General features: G+C 36.5%; 1 protein-coding gene across 1 annotated transcript; it reads right to left on the reverse strand.

Annotated features, from left to right (window-relative positions):
• Window positions 1-4,842: 4,842 nt before the first annotated feature.
• On the reverse strand, window positions 4,843-13,659 carry htr3a (5-hydroxytryptamine (serotonin) receptor 3A). The gene is made up of 9 exons (XM_051402258.1): window positions 13,487-13,659; window positions 12,277-12,440; window positions 11,401-11,445; window positions 10,489-10,598; window positions 10,229-10,398; window positions 9,138-9,298; window positions 6,568-6,778; window positions 6,114-6,350; window positions 4,843-6,036 (listed from the first exon to the last, which is right to left on the reverse strand). Exons 1-9 carry the CDS (start codon window positions 13,554-13,556, stop codon window positions 5,726-5,728), a joined length of 1,479 nt encoding a protein of 492 aa, XP_051258218.1. The 5' UTR covers window positions 13,557-13,659; the 3' UTR covers window positions 4,843-5,725.
• Between the last annotated feature and the right edge of the window lie 1,897 nt (window positions 13,660-15,556).

The following is a 15,556-nucleotide window of genomic DNA, read 5'->3' on the forward strand; positions in this document are numbered from 1 at the left end:
GGTAGCGGAACAGCTTCGTTTTTAAAGGATCCCATCATTTCATTGGTTTGACTGATTATTATATGATTTTTTCCCCCTTTTTTGTTCAATGCATTTGTTTTATTGCTTTTAATATGTAGAGATAATTTCAACAAATACAACAAAAATACTTCTGAAATACATAACCAACCCTAGCTTTAAGTTAAAATATGTAAGTATAATTGGGATAATGTACTTAAGTTTTCCAGAAATATATTTATTAGCATAAGGCCTGGCAACTGGAGGGAAACAGCTAACAGTTATTGAAAGGAAAACTTACATAAAACCTACATAATCATATTTTTTTATTTAATTATTTATTTTATTCTTATTATTGTATTTTGGTATTCATTATTTTTATATTAAATTATATTTTGTGTATCCCGGCTATCTTATTTGTTTGTTTTGTCTTTCAACGCTCTGCAAACTCTAGTTTTAAAAGGTGCTATACAAATAAAGTTTTATTGTTATTATTATTATTATTATTATTACAGGGAACATTTAGTAATTACTAGTATTAACATTTATCGATTTTGCCGTCGCAAAATAAATTATTGGGAGACTGACATTATTTTGAATATGGTTCCAGCAGAATGATTCATAATGATTATGGTGACTTGACCTTTCCTATAGTGTCATCAAAAATGCTCCCCAGAGGATGAACCCTGTCCAAACACAAAGGCAGAACTCAGTAAGCTGAAGGGCAGAGAAATGAATGATTCCAAAAACCCCTTTGCTTTAAGTGATTTAGTGGTTGCACTATCCTTGGGATAAAGCTTTGAAATTTAAGATCTGCTCTTCCCAAGGCTCAAATGCTGTATTCACACAGTCATGGCAGGATGAGAAGAACTCCCTCACCTTAACCACCCTGTAATTGAAGCGCAAATGCATTAACAATTAGGAGTCCTCACACCAGCGCAGTTGTGAAAACTCTTCCTGCTTAAGTCTGCATTCACACATGACACATAATAAAACTGTGCATAGGGAATTGCTTGGAAATACTGTTACACATATCTGATTTAATGTGCTAAAACATGCCAGATCCCCGATATAGCCCCTCATTGTGCTTCAAAACTCTATCAGACTAATAAATCCTTATTGTCAGCTGGTAGCTGTAATTTCATCCCCAATAAAGCCTGTCTGTGTGTCCGACAAATAAAAAATCACATCAAAAGTGTCTCCAATACGTCCCAGTAATGCCACTATACTTGCTCATTTCCTCTCCCTGGCACACAGGATCAGATCTTGACTTCAGTGTATTGGAAACTAATGAGGCAGCTCTCCACTCTCCTTGTCCACTTATGCACTCAAGTATAAAAGCTCTGTGGTTTGTTTATGTTTTTCTTTTACTTTTTTAGATTTTGGCAGAAAACACAAACAGGAAATGAGAGGAAAAAAGTCTCATTGTGAGGGTTTTGTTGGACTTTGTTGCTTTGGTGTGACTTTGATCTTATTTTGGGGTATTAGGAAGGAAGGGGCAGGGGTTGGTGAATGGTTTGTGGGGATGGTGATATGAACAGTGAAGGGCCTTTGTGTTGCAGCATGAGCTTTCAGCACTGATCTTTGACCCACATATCTAAAAGGCTGGAGTCTTCAGGTTGCCAGCCTTCAATGATGTTCCTTGTTTTTAGGGGTTTTAAAATGAAGCTTTAAATTAAACTACACCAGACTTTATTAAGCCAAGCTTTATGACTTTGAGCTTTGTGTTGGAGATCACACGTTCACGTTCTCTCATGTATGTTTCTAACATGTTTATATTGAGCAGTTTGCTTCATGTACAGACAACATGCAGGTATTCAGTTCAGCATTCAGCCCATGTTAACAATCACAAAGCCGGAGGATGTGTGATACAGGTATCCTTGACATTTAGTCAGTAAGTGAACAACAGGAACATTAATAACAACCAAATAACCTGAGGGGGAAGAAAGGTGAAAAAAAAGACAGAAACATGAGAAAACCAGCCCAAATTCCCTGTCACATTTGAATAATACTGTGTTACAAAGGTGTAAAATGTAGATTGTCTTCTTATTTCTAGCTGTGAAGTATTTAATGAGGAGCTGGCAGAGTCCTCTATCTGTGGATAAAATCAAATGCATAAATACTACGGCAAAATTCTTGAAAAATCTCCCTCCAGTATATCATATCACACAACACTAATGCAACCAGATCGGAGTGACACGTTGCACATTGTAGGGCAGTGGTTCGCAACCAGGGGGTCGGGACCCCCACTAGTGGTCGCCAAAGCTTCATGGGAGGTCGCGATGCCTTATTTACTTTTAATATCCACAGTAGGCCTGTACCTCAACAATGTGTTCATAATAGGACAATGACCAAGTGACAGGGACAAGGACATTTGTCAAAAAAGAATCCTATTAAGTCTGTATGATTGTTAAAAATGAGAGTATGATGTAGTATGAGAGAATTGTATAAAAAAGTTCCCTGAACAGGAAATAATCTGCTCAGAATTCATCCAGTTCTCTCGTTTTACACAAACTTCCTGCAGTTACTGAGTTCACTGTTTGGATTCGTTCAAAATAAAATATGTGACTTAGTCAATTTACTAAATGATAGAAAAGGAAAAAGGTTGTGAACCAGTGTTGTAGGGAGTGAACATTTAGCAGATATGATCAATGTGAACGTTCTGGGACAGGAATATAATGCAGACAAACATTCAGTGTATTTGTATATCAGCAGGATTATTAGCAGCTAACATCGAACAGATTGCTGAAATGATGTCATAAGAAGCAACTTTACACAAATACACAAACAACTGAATACACAGTGTATTAAGAGTATTTATATTTCACTTGATGCTTTTTTTATTACTGCAAAAAGCACAATAATTAGATCCGCTGATGCCCTCCGAAGGCCAGCTTTGCAAGAGCAACTGATTTTCTATTTATTTTCAAACTCAGGATCTCACAATGAAACACACAAATGTACAATGTCACCTGCCTCCCCCTGCCTCCCCCTGCCTCCCCCTGCCCACCTCCACATACAGCTCACATAACCTACATGCATTTCATGGTCACAAAGTAAAAGTGAGATTAATAATCGTGGGAATAAAGTAATAAAAATAGGAAATAATGACACAATGAAGCACAACAATAAGGCAGAATACAGTGAATGTAGACAAATAATATACAAAAACTACAGTTTAATGATTATGTAGGATCAGGCATATTTATTATACTCCTAACAGATCTCCATTGTTTAATGAATGTGAGTTTGTGTACTGCTGTAAATAATAAGTTCACCCTCCACACTGACTGATACTGGTGTCTCTTTATTGGACAGTACAAACATAAACCTCACTTCACTATGATTTTTGATTTGATTATATTCATTTTAATTCCCTTAATATGCACAGAAAATGTGTGAATGTGATCCCAGTTTAGTCAGATGTGATTGGATTATAAACTTTCTCTTCATTCATAAATGTTTTGAATTTTTATGTTGTAATTGATCTCTTTCACATTGTGGTTTTATTTTAATAATAATAAGACATTTATTTCATGTAGTGCTTTAAAAGGTACTCAAAGGCACTTTACATGAAGACAATAAGACAATATCTGTATAAAAACAACTACTGCAACAACTATAAACATGAACAGCATAAAACAAAAAGAAAACCAATATCTAAATTATTAGAACTGACTTATTGATGTTAACACCATCTCAGGATGAGAAAACCTCTCTGCTGTTGAGGGGCACTGATGCTGTTGTGCATGCTGCCATCCTCTGGCTGCTGTGGTGAACTGCAGGAGTGAACTCATAAGGAATGAGCGGCATAGTACCTGTGCACTGTCTATGTGGATACACCTGGATAAACAGGGAAACATCAGCAGTGTATTGACACATTTCATCATGATCAATTTAACAATTTAATATAGATCAGACGGCTCACAGACAATCCTATTACAGTGTGGATATTAAAAGCCTAATCCTTGATTTTAAGTGTTTTACATAACACCAGTATGCTTGTATCTTTATACAATATATATATTCATATTCTTCATATGAATGTATTCTATACAATTTTTCTCTGTACTCAGGTCTCACTTTTAAATAGATTTAAATATGAACATTACTTCCTGATTATAGATTACGTTTACATTAAAAAACAATGTATTTGTCACAATTAACAGAAATAATCACCTTATTCTTATTACGTGCAATTTACAGAAGCAATACTTCAATGTCAAATGTTCATGATATAAGACAAAAAAAATTATTCTTTGGTGAATTTCTTTAGATGTTGCAGAAATTTCTGAACAAATGGAACATTTAATTAAAAATTAAGTTTTGTTCATGAAAATACACATTATGGATTTATTTTGTAAACAAGGTAATGCAGACTAAGACTATAGAGCCATGTGTTACAGTAACAGCTTCATTTGAGTAATGATTCTACACCCAATTGATTCCCCTTTTTCAAACACTTGGACTCATGGGAAATGCTAAAGTCCGAATAATCCACGTGGGACAAAACTAATTAAATAAAAAGTGAGGCTGTGAGGAAATACATACTAATAAATAAATAAATAAATAAATAATAAATACTTTTGCATGGATCAAGTCTGTTTCGGTTTCACAGTGACATTGTGTCTGTGTGGCGCAGGTTAGCAGCTAATCATTGTGAAAAAACAATGATGAAAAAAGCAAATATTTCATATTATTTTACACTTTTTGACGCATTAAAAATAAAATTATTTATTCATAACGTGATTTATTTTTTTTTTTAATATATGTAATTACCATAGCTTCCATAAAAGCTAAAGGGAAGATGGTAAAAGCTGAACATATATGAGCACTGCTAACTCCTTTAAGGATGAAACATTGTTACATTTATTAAAATTGATTATATAGGCAATTCTTTCTCTTTCATTGTATAATAATAACATCATCATCTCTTGTTCACATGGCAACGCAATTTAAATAAAAGGTAAAAAACAGATTAGCGTCTGTTACTGTGTACAGAAGCGTGTGTTATCCAAGCTGTGAGTTACAAAAAAGTCCTATTTAACATTACTACATTATAGTTTAGACAGATTTTATAATATGTGGCACATTAAAGTTAAACATTGTATTGTATTTGAAGCTCTACAAGTTTTCAACATTTTACTTACAGACTTATTATTTAAAGTTCCATCAAAATAGACAAATAATAGACATCTCTTCAACAATAACTCCACATTCAGCACAAAGGGTACATGCAGTTAATACCACACTAATATGAATTCCTTTGATTAATTAATCCATCTAAATACTTTACATATTTATATGGATGTTTTTACACAGCAATATTAAAAGTTAACAAATATCCTCCTGCCCCCACCAGCCTGTCTCTGAGTCCCAACTGTATTCTGGGATATATGCTGGATATCTTCAGGTTTAACCTTTATCACGACAATTTGTTCACTTTCCTCTCAGGTTTGACCAACGCAGGTTGCATTGGTTGGTTATATCAAGGAACTTTATGATTAAACCTAAACTTTTGCTGATGATAATAATAATGTGGGGATACAGTGGCGAACCCTTAACCTTTTGTACACAGGCCCCAACTGCAGGAAGCCTTTCCCTGTCCCTTTACAGAGCCTCCCTGTATCCACTGAGCTACACAGGGCATAGAGCCAATAACTCTGGCCTCTTTAATTCTATGCTCTACCCACTGAGCTTCGTGTCCACAGCAGTACAGGGGCGAGACTCAGGCGACCTGCCACACTGACCACAGCGTGCCCAGTGTGATGCTGTAGGCCACCACAGCCACTAAGTACACCCTGAAGAGCAGCACGTCCAGCACGTAGCCGACCTGCAGCCACTCCTTGGCAACTTCCCGGCACCTATCCCTCTTCTCCAGGAAGTGCCGTATCGCTGTCACTTCCTGCAGGATGTTGTCCATGACGGGCGGGGTGGGGTCTCTGGAGGGGGGCAGCCCCAGTCCGAGCAGCCCGCCTTCTCTGTCGTGCTGGCTGAGCCTTCGGCCAATCTCACAGGTGTGGTGGAGGGTGCACTGGGCTGAAAAAGAAAAGTGAATTGGGTTGGTTTGATTAAAAACCTGAATGAAAGACCTGAAAGACTGAAAACCACCTTACCGGTCCCATAGTTGTTGTCCTTGTAGTGCTCCAGGTCGGAGGCCTGGGAGGACAGTCTGGAGCAGAGCCGGTGCTTCTTGTGGATGCAGAAGAGGACCGGAGCCCTTTCCAGCACCAGGTACTTCACCCAGTGGGGGACGGGGGTCTGCAAGTCCTGCTTGTGCACCAGACGCACAATCAGCACGGTTTCTGTGAGGCTGATCACCAGGAGGGCCATGCAAACCACGAAGTACACACCTAGAGAACGGGGAAGATGACACAAGGTGTTGTGGATTCTCTTTAAAAGCAGATAGCCGGAGAATAATTGCTGCTCAGTTTGGTTTTGTGCTCTCCTAATATTATAGTCTATTAACTTTTTGACATTTCTTTAGAGGAAAAAAAAAGAAGAAAGCAGTCGTTTCCTTGTAGAAATCCTTTCCTAAATGCAAGCTCCTGATAAGCCGTAATGGATCACCTATCAGCGGGGTTCCTATGGCGGTGGCAGGCAGAGTGTCGGATACAATGATGAGGAAGACGGAGTAGCCCAGCAGCAGCGTGATCTTGAAGGAAACCCGCTCTCCGCTGTCTGGTGGCAGGTAGAAACCCACGATGTCCATCACCATCAGGAAGATACTGGGCAGCAGCAGGTTCACGGTGTAGAACAACGGCCGCCGCCGGATCACCACCTGGAGGGAAATAGATCTGAAGTTAAAAATGGCTGCTGTGTGTAGCAGGATGTGGTTAGCTTATAGCTTAGCACAGACTGGAAACAGCTCATCTGGCTCACGTCAGAACTGTAAAAAAACAACAGTTTATCCATCAAGAACTGTGTCACTGTTCATTTTGGTATCAGCCACTGATTTGTGGTTCTGAGCGTTTGCAGCTAATCAGATATTTGGCTTTTTATGCTCTAAAGGAAACACTGTGCTTAATGGACAGATATTAGATCTATATTAATCTGCTCAACTCACTCCCATAAAGACAAATAAGCGTATTTCACAGAATTATACAACTATTACATTTCCTTTTTTAGTCTTTATTACTGAGTTAACAGCGGAGAATTTCCTTAAACTATTCTCAAAATGTCTGTTTAAACATAATATTTGTAGACCTGTGTCAAAAGTATGAATTTGAATAAATGTAATTCTGAATAAAGTTCGATAAAAAACAGCAAAAAGATGCATTTGAACTTTAAATAACGAGAGATGTTCAATAAGCAACTGAAGTAGTGAATAATGATAATATCAGATAAATATTTGAGGCTAACTGAAATACAGACTACACCATCAGTTAAATATATTTTTGTTTGTATTGGTAATATCAGGCGTCAGTCAGAGCTGTGATTGGCAGAAGATGAAGAAGAGAAACAAACAGGGAACGAATTTACTTCCCCCCCTTTTTTTGTTTTATTTATGAATGTGCTTGTCTGCTGTCTGAGAAAGTAATGCTTAATATTGTGCTATGACATTTTTGTTTGTAAAGAAAAATTTGATGTAAATAAAGTTGTAGGTTAAGACACTAACCCACACTTGTATCTACTTAATTCAGTTAATTATGCTGAACTTTAGTGCTTGTGTCAGTTCTTTGAGTGATATCATGTAGCAGAGGAACAATGCTAACTGCTTATCTATAGGCTGCTAATTATTAAGTGCATTGAGACTGATAGTTTCTTTAAGCTAGCCTGTGTGACAGATGGGTGGCGTGAGTCTGGACCCCGGTGCTGGATTCAAGGTCCCCTGATGATGAGGACATGTTGCACTGTGCTTTGGTCGCCTCCAACAGCTTTCCTTCAACAGACGGTCTCTTTAGGACTCAAACTGAACTGTAAGTTGAACTTTATTTCCCTTCTTGTCATCTGTCGGTCTCACTGAGAAACAAGTTTATTTGGTGTGTTTCTGCCTAAAGTGACCTGTTTGAATTTGGGTTTAAAGTTAATTGCTTAATTGGCAATGGTGTATATGGTTAAAAAATATATATATTGCGATTATTTTGACAGATAAGTGGTGGAAACTATTAAAGTAGTGATAATGGGAAATTAGTTGGTCTGTAAACAAGTTTTCTTCAATTCAGACAACAAGATTTGTAGACCTGAGCATTCTTTCTGATATAGACGGCTATATAGATATAGATATATATATAGACAGAGAGTTAAGGTTTACTACCACTTGTTTTAAATTAGTCTGTTTTTATTTTAAAGGTACCCCACTTGTGTTGTTTTGGTTTTTATCACACACACACATATATATATATATATATTATTATATATATATATATATATGTGTATGTGTCTCTCTCTATCTCTCTCTTCAAACAAACAGGGAACGAATTTACTTTCCCCCTCTTTTTTATTTTATTTATGAATGTGCTTGTCTGCTGTCTGAGAAAGTAATGCTTAATATTTGAAGAGAGAGATAGATAGAGACCATTAGGGTTTTCTCTCGTTTTATAAGTATTTTTATTTTAAAGGTACCTTACATGTGTTATGTATTTTTTTTTTGTTTTGTTTTTTATTATTAAGGGCAGTATCATAATTATATATAATTATAAGTATTATTTGTAGTATTAGTATTTTTAGTAGTCAGTAAATTACAGTTATTTTCCTTTTTACAGTGACAGTGTCTGGGGTCGATTATTTAAAAGAGGACCTAGCTGCAGTGAATAGGCCTTAATTTAATTAAAACATTTTCAGTTATAATCATTTTCTTTTGTTAAGTAAACCTTTGTGGTAGCTACATTGAGTAAAGAACCCAAAAGTCTCCATCTTTCTAATCTAAAATCCATCCACAGTGTGTTCAATGCAGCTCAGGGCGACAGGGTTCTCGTTTATCGTCATTTCTGTAGCTCAGTAATTCTTCACATTTCAAACATTAAACTCTTGCCTTTGACAGGTAAGCTGTAATGATATTTGAGTACATTTAAGTAGTTCAGTCTGGACTAGGATGGTTGAAGGAAAGAAGATACTGAATGTCTACAATAACAGCAGTCTGGCAGGTCTTTGGCCACCCTGTGATACTACACGTCTAACTTGAAAGTTTAAATACTCACATGGAACTTCATCTCAGCGTAATAGTCGTCATTGTCCACACTGAAGATCTTGTAGTTGGACAGAATATGGAGCAGCTCCCACTCTCCCTGGTTCATGAAGACACTCTTGTCCTCCCTGAGCTCCTCGGGGCTTCGCATCAGGGTGATGTTGATGTCGTCAACTGCAGATCGAACACAATGATTGGAGCAGAGTGAAACAGTCATGGCAACAAGTTACCTTTCACCCACCACTCTGCTCTCAGAGCACACGTCACAGCAGGGCGCCCAGAACAGAACAGTTGTTCTACTAAAGTCCTGATGAGAACAGCTGACTGACTGAGTTGGATGTTATTTTCTAACACCAGTGATTCTTTTTCACCATTTCACCAGAATTACCTCAATAGCAGCATAAGATAATCTGAGTCACTGAGAGAGCTGCAGGGATGTTACTAATGTGAAGTAAATACTCAGAAATAAAATGTCAGAAATTAGTTCTGAGCTGTAAAAATAACTGAGAGGTTATTGTACGGAAGCCACAAACGGCCAATTATTTTTTTAATCTTTTCATCCGTGAAGGAAATTATACACATGCTTATAGAGGCAAAACAAATCAGAATACTTAAGAATTAAAACTAAAAAACAACAAAACCAAAATTTATATGACATCAAACAGTAAATGCCCAATTTTTATTTCTGTATAGAGGATTCAACTTTTTAAACCTAATGAATAATGTTGGAAAATGTGATGTTGTAAAGGGACATCATCGATTATCAAAACCTCCGTATTAATATTTTTGTTTAAACCCCCAGCTGCTAGGTAGCAGTGTTGTAAACATAAACTTGGATGTTATAGGGATTGTGATAAAGATCCTACTGTTCTGCTTACGTGACGACATGTATATCGCCGTGCTTACATTATTCCAATATATCACAATATATTGAATCGTAACCCTGTATCATGATACGTATTGTATCGCCAAATTCTTGCCAATGCACAGCCCTGAACTACAAGGAAAAATATGTATTGATTTTGGGGCGAAGTGTCCCTTTAAAACCAAAAACGTTCAATCACACTCGTGCAATGTGTGCAGTGTAATTGAAGAATGTCTCACTGGTGTGTAGCCAACTCTGGAAGGTGAGGCTGCACTTCTGGACATCAAATGGGAAGTTGTAGATGTTGAGAGTGCAGGCTGTGACCACCTGGATGGGCTTGTAGTTACGCACCAGTCCGTCATGAGTCACATAGACGTAAGGTATGTCTGGAGACTTCCCCACATCTACGCTGCGGGTTAGAGACAACAACAGTTGGTTTTAAGAGGACAGAGCGAAGCCCTGGTAGAGTAATAAGTGTATGAACAGCAGCAGCTCTTACAACTCATTGATGAGGATGTCGGGCACCCACACATTAGCAGTGGGTAAAGAAACTTGTTTGACTTCATCAAAGTCTTCTGGGTTCCAGACCAGGAATTCATCTGTCCAAGACTCAAATATTCAAGAATGGAAGACAAATAATGAGTAAAACACCTCGGAAATATGATCATAAACAGATTTCATGTGTTTAAACACAGTGTTTTAGTAACAGCAAATACATTATACCACCAGGGCTGCAACTTATTTTTATTGTCGATTAATCTGTAAATTATTTTATTATTAGTTTCAGTTTACTGTCTTAGAGGACTAAAGAAACCATAAAATGTTCATTTAAGATGCTGGAATCAGAGAATTTGGAATAGACAAACTAGTTGGTGATTCATTTAATAGTTTAATAGATTAACCGTTGCAGCTCCTATTAAAATTGTCATTGAACTAAATGTATTTACATATTATCCTATGAGTTTTCTGTTATAAACATAACAAATTGGTTTAATTTGGGGCTGCACAATTAAAAGAAATATTATTGAAATCCCAAATACACAAATCACAGAAGCGGCACTGTAGTGCTGCAGAGATATCCTGGCCAACAAATCTTGTAACAAAACATGTTTGTTTAGTAAAAAACCTTCAAAAAACTTCCCATCATACTGATTTTAATAGTTTTTTTTATTGAAAATGAAATTTGTGATGCAAAAAAGATAATTTTGAATCGTAGGTAATCGTGAATCATATCGCAATATCTGTCAGAATAATTGCAATATGATGTTTTTACCATACTGTGCAGCCCTAGTTTAATTGATTGATTGATTGATTGATTGATTGATTGATTGATTGATTGATTGATTGATTGATTGATTGATAGGTTTATGTAGTATGTATGGGGTAACTTACAGTACATGTTATCTCTTACCTGTCTGTACCACACATATGTTGTCAAAACCTGGTTCTTCTCATCCTGTAGAATACGAGACGTTTTCAGAGAAACATTTTCTTAATTCATATTATATATTTTGCTTATATTATTACTTGTATTGTAATATTTATACATATTATTTGCTCAATATTCCTACAAAATAAATAATATATTAAAGTTATTACATATATTAACAATTATAAATAAATAATTTGAAAATAAAGACAATAAGAATATATAAAGAAATAAAAAAATAAAATAACACATAGCATATAAGGGATCACATTTATATTTATCCACAAAATAGATCAGTTCCCATATAAATATTACCATGGCTCACTGTCACACCTTCATACTCTAACACTTGCATACAATGCAGCCATTGTTAATGTTATTGAGCTTTTACTCCAGCCAGTCTGATTTTAAGACAGATTTTAAGCTCCAGTCTTCCTGCAAGTCAACTAGTTTGTGCTAATTTAATTGGAAATGCGATTGGGAATATGCATCATTGAAGCACAATATCAACTGACACGATAAGGGACTCGATTAAGGTGGTTGCTTTATTATAAGAAGAGCTTCCCTGTCTCAAGGTTTGTGTGTGTTTTTCTAAATTAATGCGTTTAATCACATTAGCAGTGGGGCCTGGTAGTGTTCCAGCATGGGAGGACAGTCTGTACAAAGTCTGCAGCTAATGTTTGCCACAGGGAGCAAGGCAGGTTAATCCATCCACGCTGTATTAATATAAGGTTCATTTAAAGTGTTAAAAACCCAATAAAACTAAAGTGTGTGTAATGCAGATAATTATGCAGATAAATTATGGCGTATAAAACTATAATTATAGTAGTTATGACAAACGCAGTAGGACTCACTCACCACATTGAGGATGGAGTAAACCATGAGGTCTATGGCCACTATAGTGGACGTCCTCCAGTCCTTCACTGGCCTCACTCCCTTCTTATACCCCGCACTCAGAAACTCAGATAGACGCACTAGTGTGGCGTTGGCAAATCTTCCTGTGCTGCCGCCCAGTTTCTTCACTGCAAATGTACAAAATAATCATCTGTTTATGAAGGAGTCAAACATTCAGTGGTTATTTCTTATATTGTCATTCTTTAGAAAGGCCTGTGCTACTTGAAATAAACAGTTTCTTTATTTTAAAAATAAGAAGCAAAAATAATTAATTTCTAATGAATTGTGTTAAAACTGAATTTTAATTAACTATATTTATCATGCTGGTTTAAGGAATGCTACTTTAATAAAAGGGAAGGTGCTGGATTATACTGAATTCAAATTTCGAATTTCCATGCAATCAAATCCCAAATATATTTAATTTTACTAACTTTCAAGCAAGATTACTAATATATTTTATTTGCAAATGTATTTAGGGGTCAGTTTATTTGTTTTTTTATTACAGTTATTTGTTTGGAACTTTCGCAAATAAATTATATTTGTTTTGGTCTCTTTTACACGAATGACAAATTAAAACAAAATAATTCAACATATTTTAAAGCTGCATACTGTATTTTTAGCTGCAAAATGAATTAAAATATTATCGCAATATGGCCAAGTGTAATATAAGTGTATAAATAAGACCCCAAAAAATATCACATCACGATTTGACTCATTTATTCCCCGTAAAAATTTATTTTGATTCAAAAATGATCATTCCCACTAATAATAATATCTGTAAAAACAATAGCAATAACCCTTATTTTAGCAGCATTATCAGTTAATAACTAATGGCTTGATAACCTTCATCCAATAATTCACCACTCGGGCCAAACAACCAATAATATACACACACATAGAAAAACTTCCATAATGTGTTTCTCATTATAATTGTTGTCTGAAATTGTGTATTTATTTCATTTTTAGGCACTTTGATGCCATTCTGTTTTATTATTATAATGCCATATCTTACATATAGCTCATTTTCTCAAACTGACTAAAATAATTCTGAATACTAAACCTTAAATGCAAAGATTTGGTCAGAATAATGCAAATGAGACTCGTCAGCAAATAAGAGTGAACAATCAGATATTTGACAGCATATGACTGAGTGTAAAAACAGAAGCTGCTGTACCTGTGCAGGCTCTCGATGCTCCTTGTATGAGAAGGAAAACGACTGCTGTCCAGGCTGATGAGAGCCTCATGGTGTCAGTTCACCTTCTCCTGCAGTGGAGGTCTGCCTGCTGCTCTGATGAAAGGCCTCGGGATGCCTGACACCCATATCCTCCATGTCCATCCACTATATCCATCACCTCACTCTCATCCACTATCAAAACCTTGTTAGTGTCACTCAGCTCGTAAGGGTGTATCCATCTGCTCTGACGCCACTCCTCCTTGTTCAATAAAGCAGCGAGCTCTCTGAGATAAATGGAGCTGAAAGACTGCAGGAATAAAAGCCGGTGACCGGATCGTATGTCACGCCCGAGTAATCGTTTAATTAAGTAATACGGCAAAGACCGGGCCAGTGGGTTGCAGTGATTCAGAACAATTAAAAGACTGTTAGGCGAAAGTGTCAACTCACTTACTGCAGACTAAGTTTCAGCATTTAATGTCAAACAGAAGAAACTTACAGCGGCTAATAGTCTGTCTTTCTGTTCCAATAGCTTATATGGATGTTCAAGGAATACTAAAAGGAATTATTTTGTGTGCATGATGTTTAACAAACCGTTTCTATGTAATTATATCCGTATTACCGTATCAGTAAAAAAACATGGCAGATTTGTTGATTTTAAGTAGTTCAATTGAAAGTGAAAGATAAAGTTTTCCTTTATGGGCTCTTATATCACTATAGGGAGAAGATTGACTGTTTCTGTATAGTTATTCTTAATGCCCGTCCCCAGGTTGGATTCTGGCGGATTCCCATTGAAGTCAATGAAATGAGGTGGTAGAAACACTACCGCTTTTGTCCACAGGGGCCGCCAGAATCAACACAAAATAGTCTCTTGTAGGGGCTTTAAGTTTGAAACTGAAATGAGGATGAATTGCGTTTTCATTTGAGTTCCAGCAGCAGTTTCTATTCTAGTTTTCTGAACTCTGTTAGAGTCCTGTCAGAATAAGATATAACGTCCGATTGGCTGAAATGCACCAATCAGAGCATAGCAGTGTAAGGGAGTTTGAGCTTGTTAATCTAGAGGGCCTCAGTTGCATGTTGGGCTTGTTTTCTTCCATGCTTTCTTTGTAACTGTTGATTGATGTACAGAAACAGAACAGAGGTCAGATTTTCATTGTGTAATTCTGTCTCAAACGGCTATAAAAAGTCAGATGACAAATTCCTGAACATCAACGACAGTTTGATATTTTCTCTAGTTTGAACCCTCAGGTCCAATAAATTAAATCTGTGATGACAGAACATGAACACTGCTGCCTCTGTGGACTCATAGCTGTCATCAATAATGTATACATAGTTATTTGGTGACAGACTGATTTCTCTGCGTGCTACAGATCTAAGAATAGGCAGATTCTTGGTCCGTTTGACTCTACGAGGCCTTTATTTTCTCTTCTGTCATGTATTATCTCGACTGAACAGCTTGAAGGGTTTTCTTTCATTAAAAAAAAAAAAGATCTTGAGATTCATATTCACAAGAGACGCTTGAACTGAGCGTACAGCCGCTGTTACCTCATACAGACAGCATCAAAGCACTGACTAAACATTTATCTTCAGCTTGGTTGCATAACACCATGTAACCAGATCCACTGGAAGAAGAGGTTTTGCACACACTGTGAAAATTGCATTAATATGGATCCTTCCACTGCCAAGTTTCCTGTGACGCACTTTTGATATTCTTATCATGATATTAGGAAACCAACAGGGGATAGAGACACAGCAGCTGAGCTCTGAAAGGGTTTTATTGATCTACTTTGTGGCAGTGGGATGGAGATTAAAGTATGAATACAATATCATAACATCACACTGGCACTGAGGATTTTCTCCAGAGAGCTGATTTATTATACAATATCTATGAGTAAATCTTCACTGTCGGGAAAACATGAGAGACCCGATACAGCGGTGTCTAAGTCCAACTATGATGTTGCTATACAGTGGCAGAGCAATATCTGGAGGTTATGTAAACAGAATAATTAAAAGAGTTGTAGTTTCAAGTTGAATTTTATTTGTATCAGTTATGATCAAAAACTTAATGGCTGA

Source organism: Dicentrarchus labrax, unplaced genomic scaffold (assembly GCF_905237075.1).
Source record: "Dicentrarchus labrax unplaced genomic scaffold, dlabrax2021, whole genome shotgun sequence".
Lineage (NCBI taxonomy): Eukaryota > Metazoa > Chordata > Actinopteri > Moronidae > Dicentrarchus > Dicentrarchus labrax.

Excerpts from the sequence above, each read along its gene's own strand:
- htr3a (XM_051402258.1), bottom strand. The coding sequence starts at position 13,556 with ATGAGGCTCTCATCAGCCTGGACAGCAGTCGTTTTCCTTCTCATACAA. Across the intron at positions 9,299-10,228 it reads CCAGAGTTGGCTACACACCA|TTGACGACATCAACATCACC; the intron begins GTGAGACATTCT and ends TTCGATCTGCAG. Across the intron at positions 6,779-9,137 it reads ACGCTGAGATGAAGTTCCAT|GTGGTGATCCGGCGGCGGCC; the intron begins GTGAGTATTTAA and ends ATTTCCCTCCAG.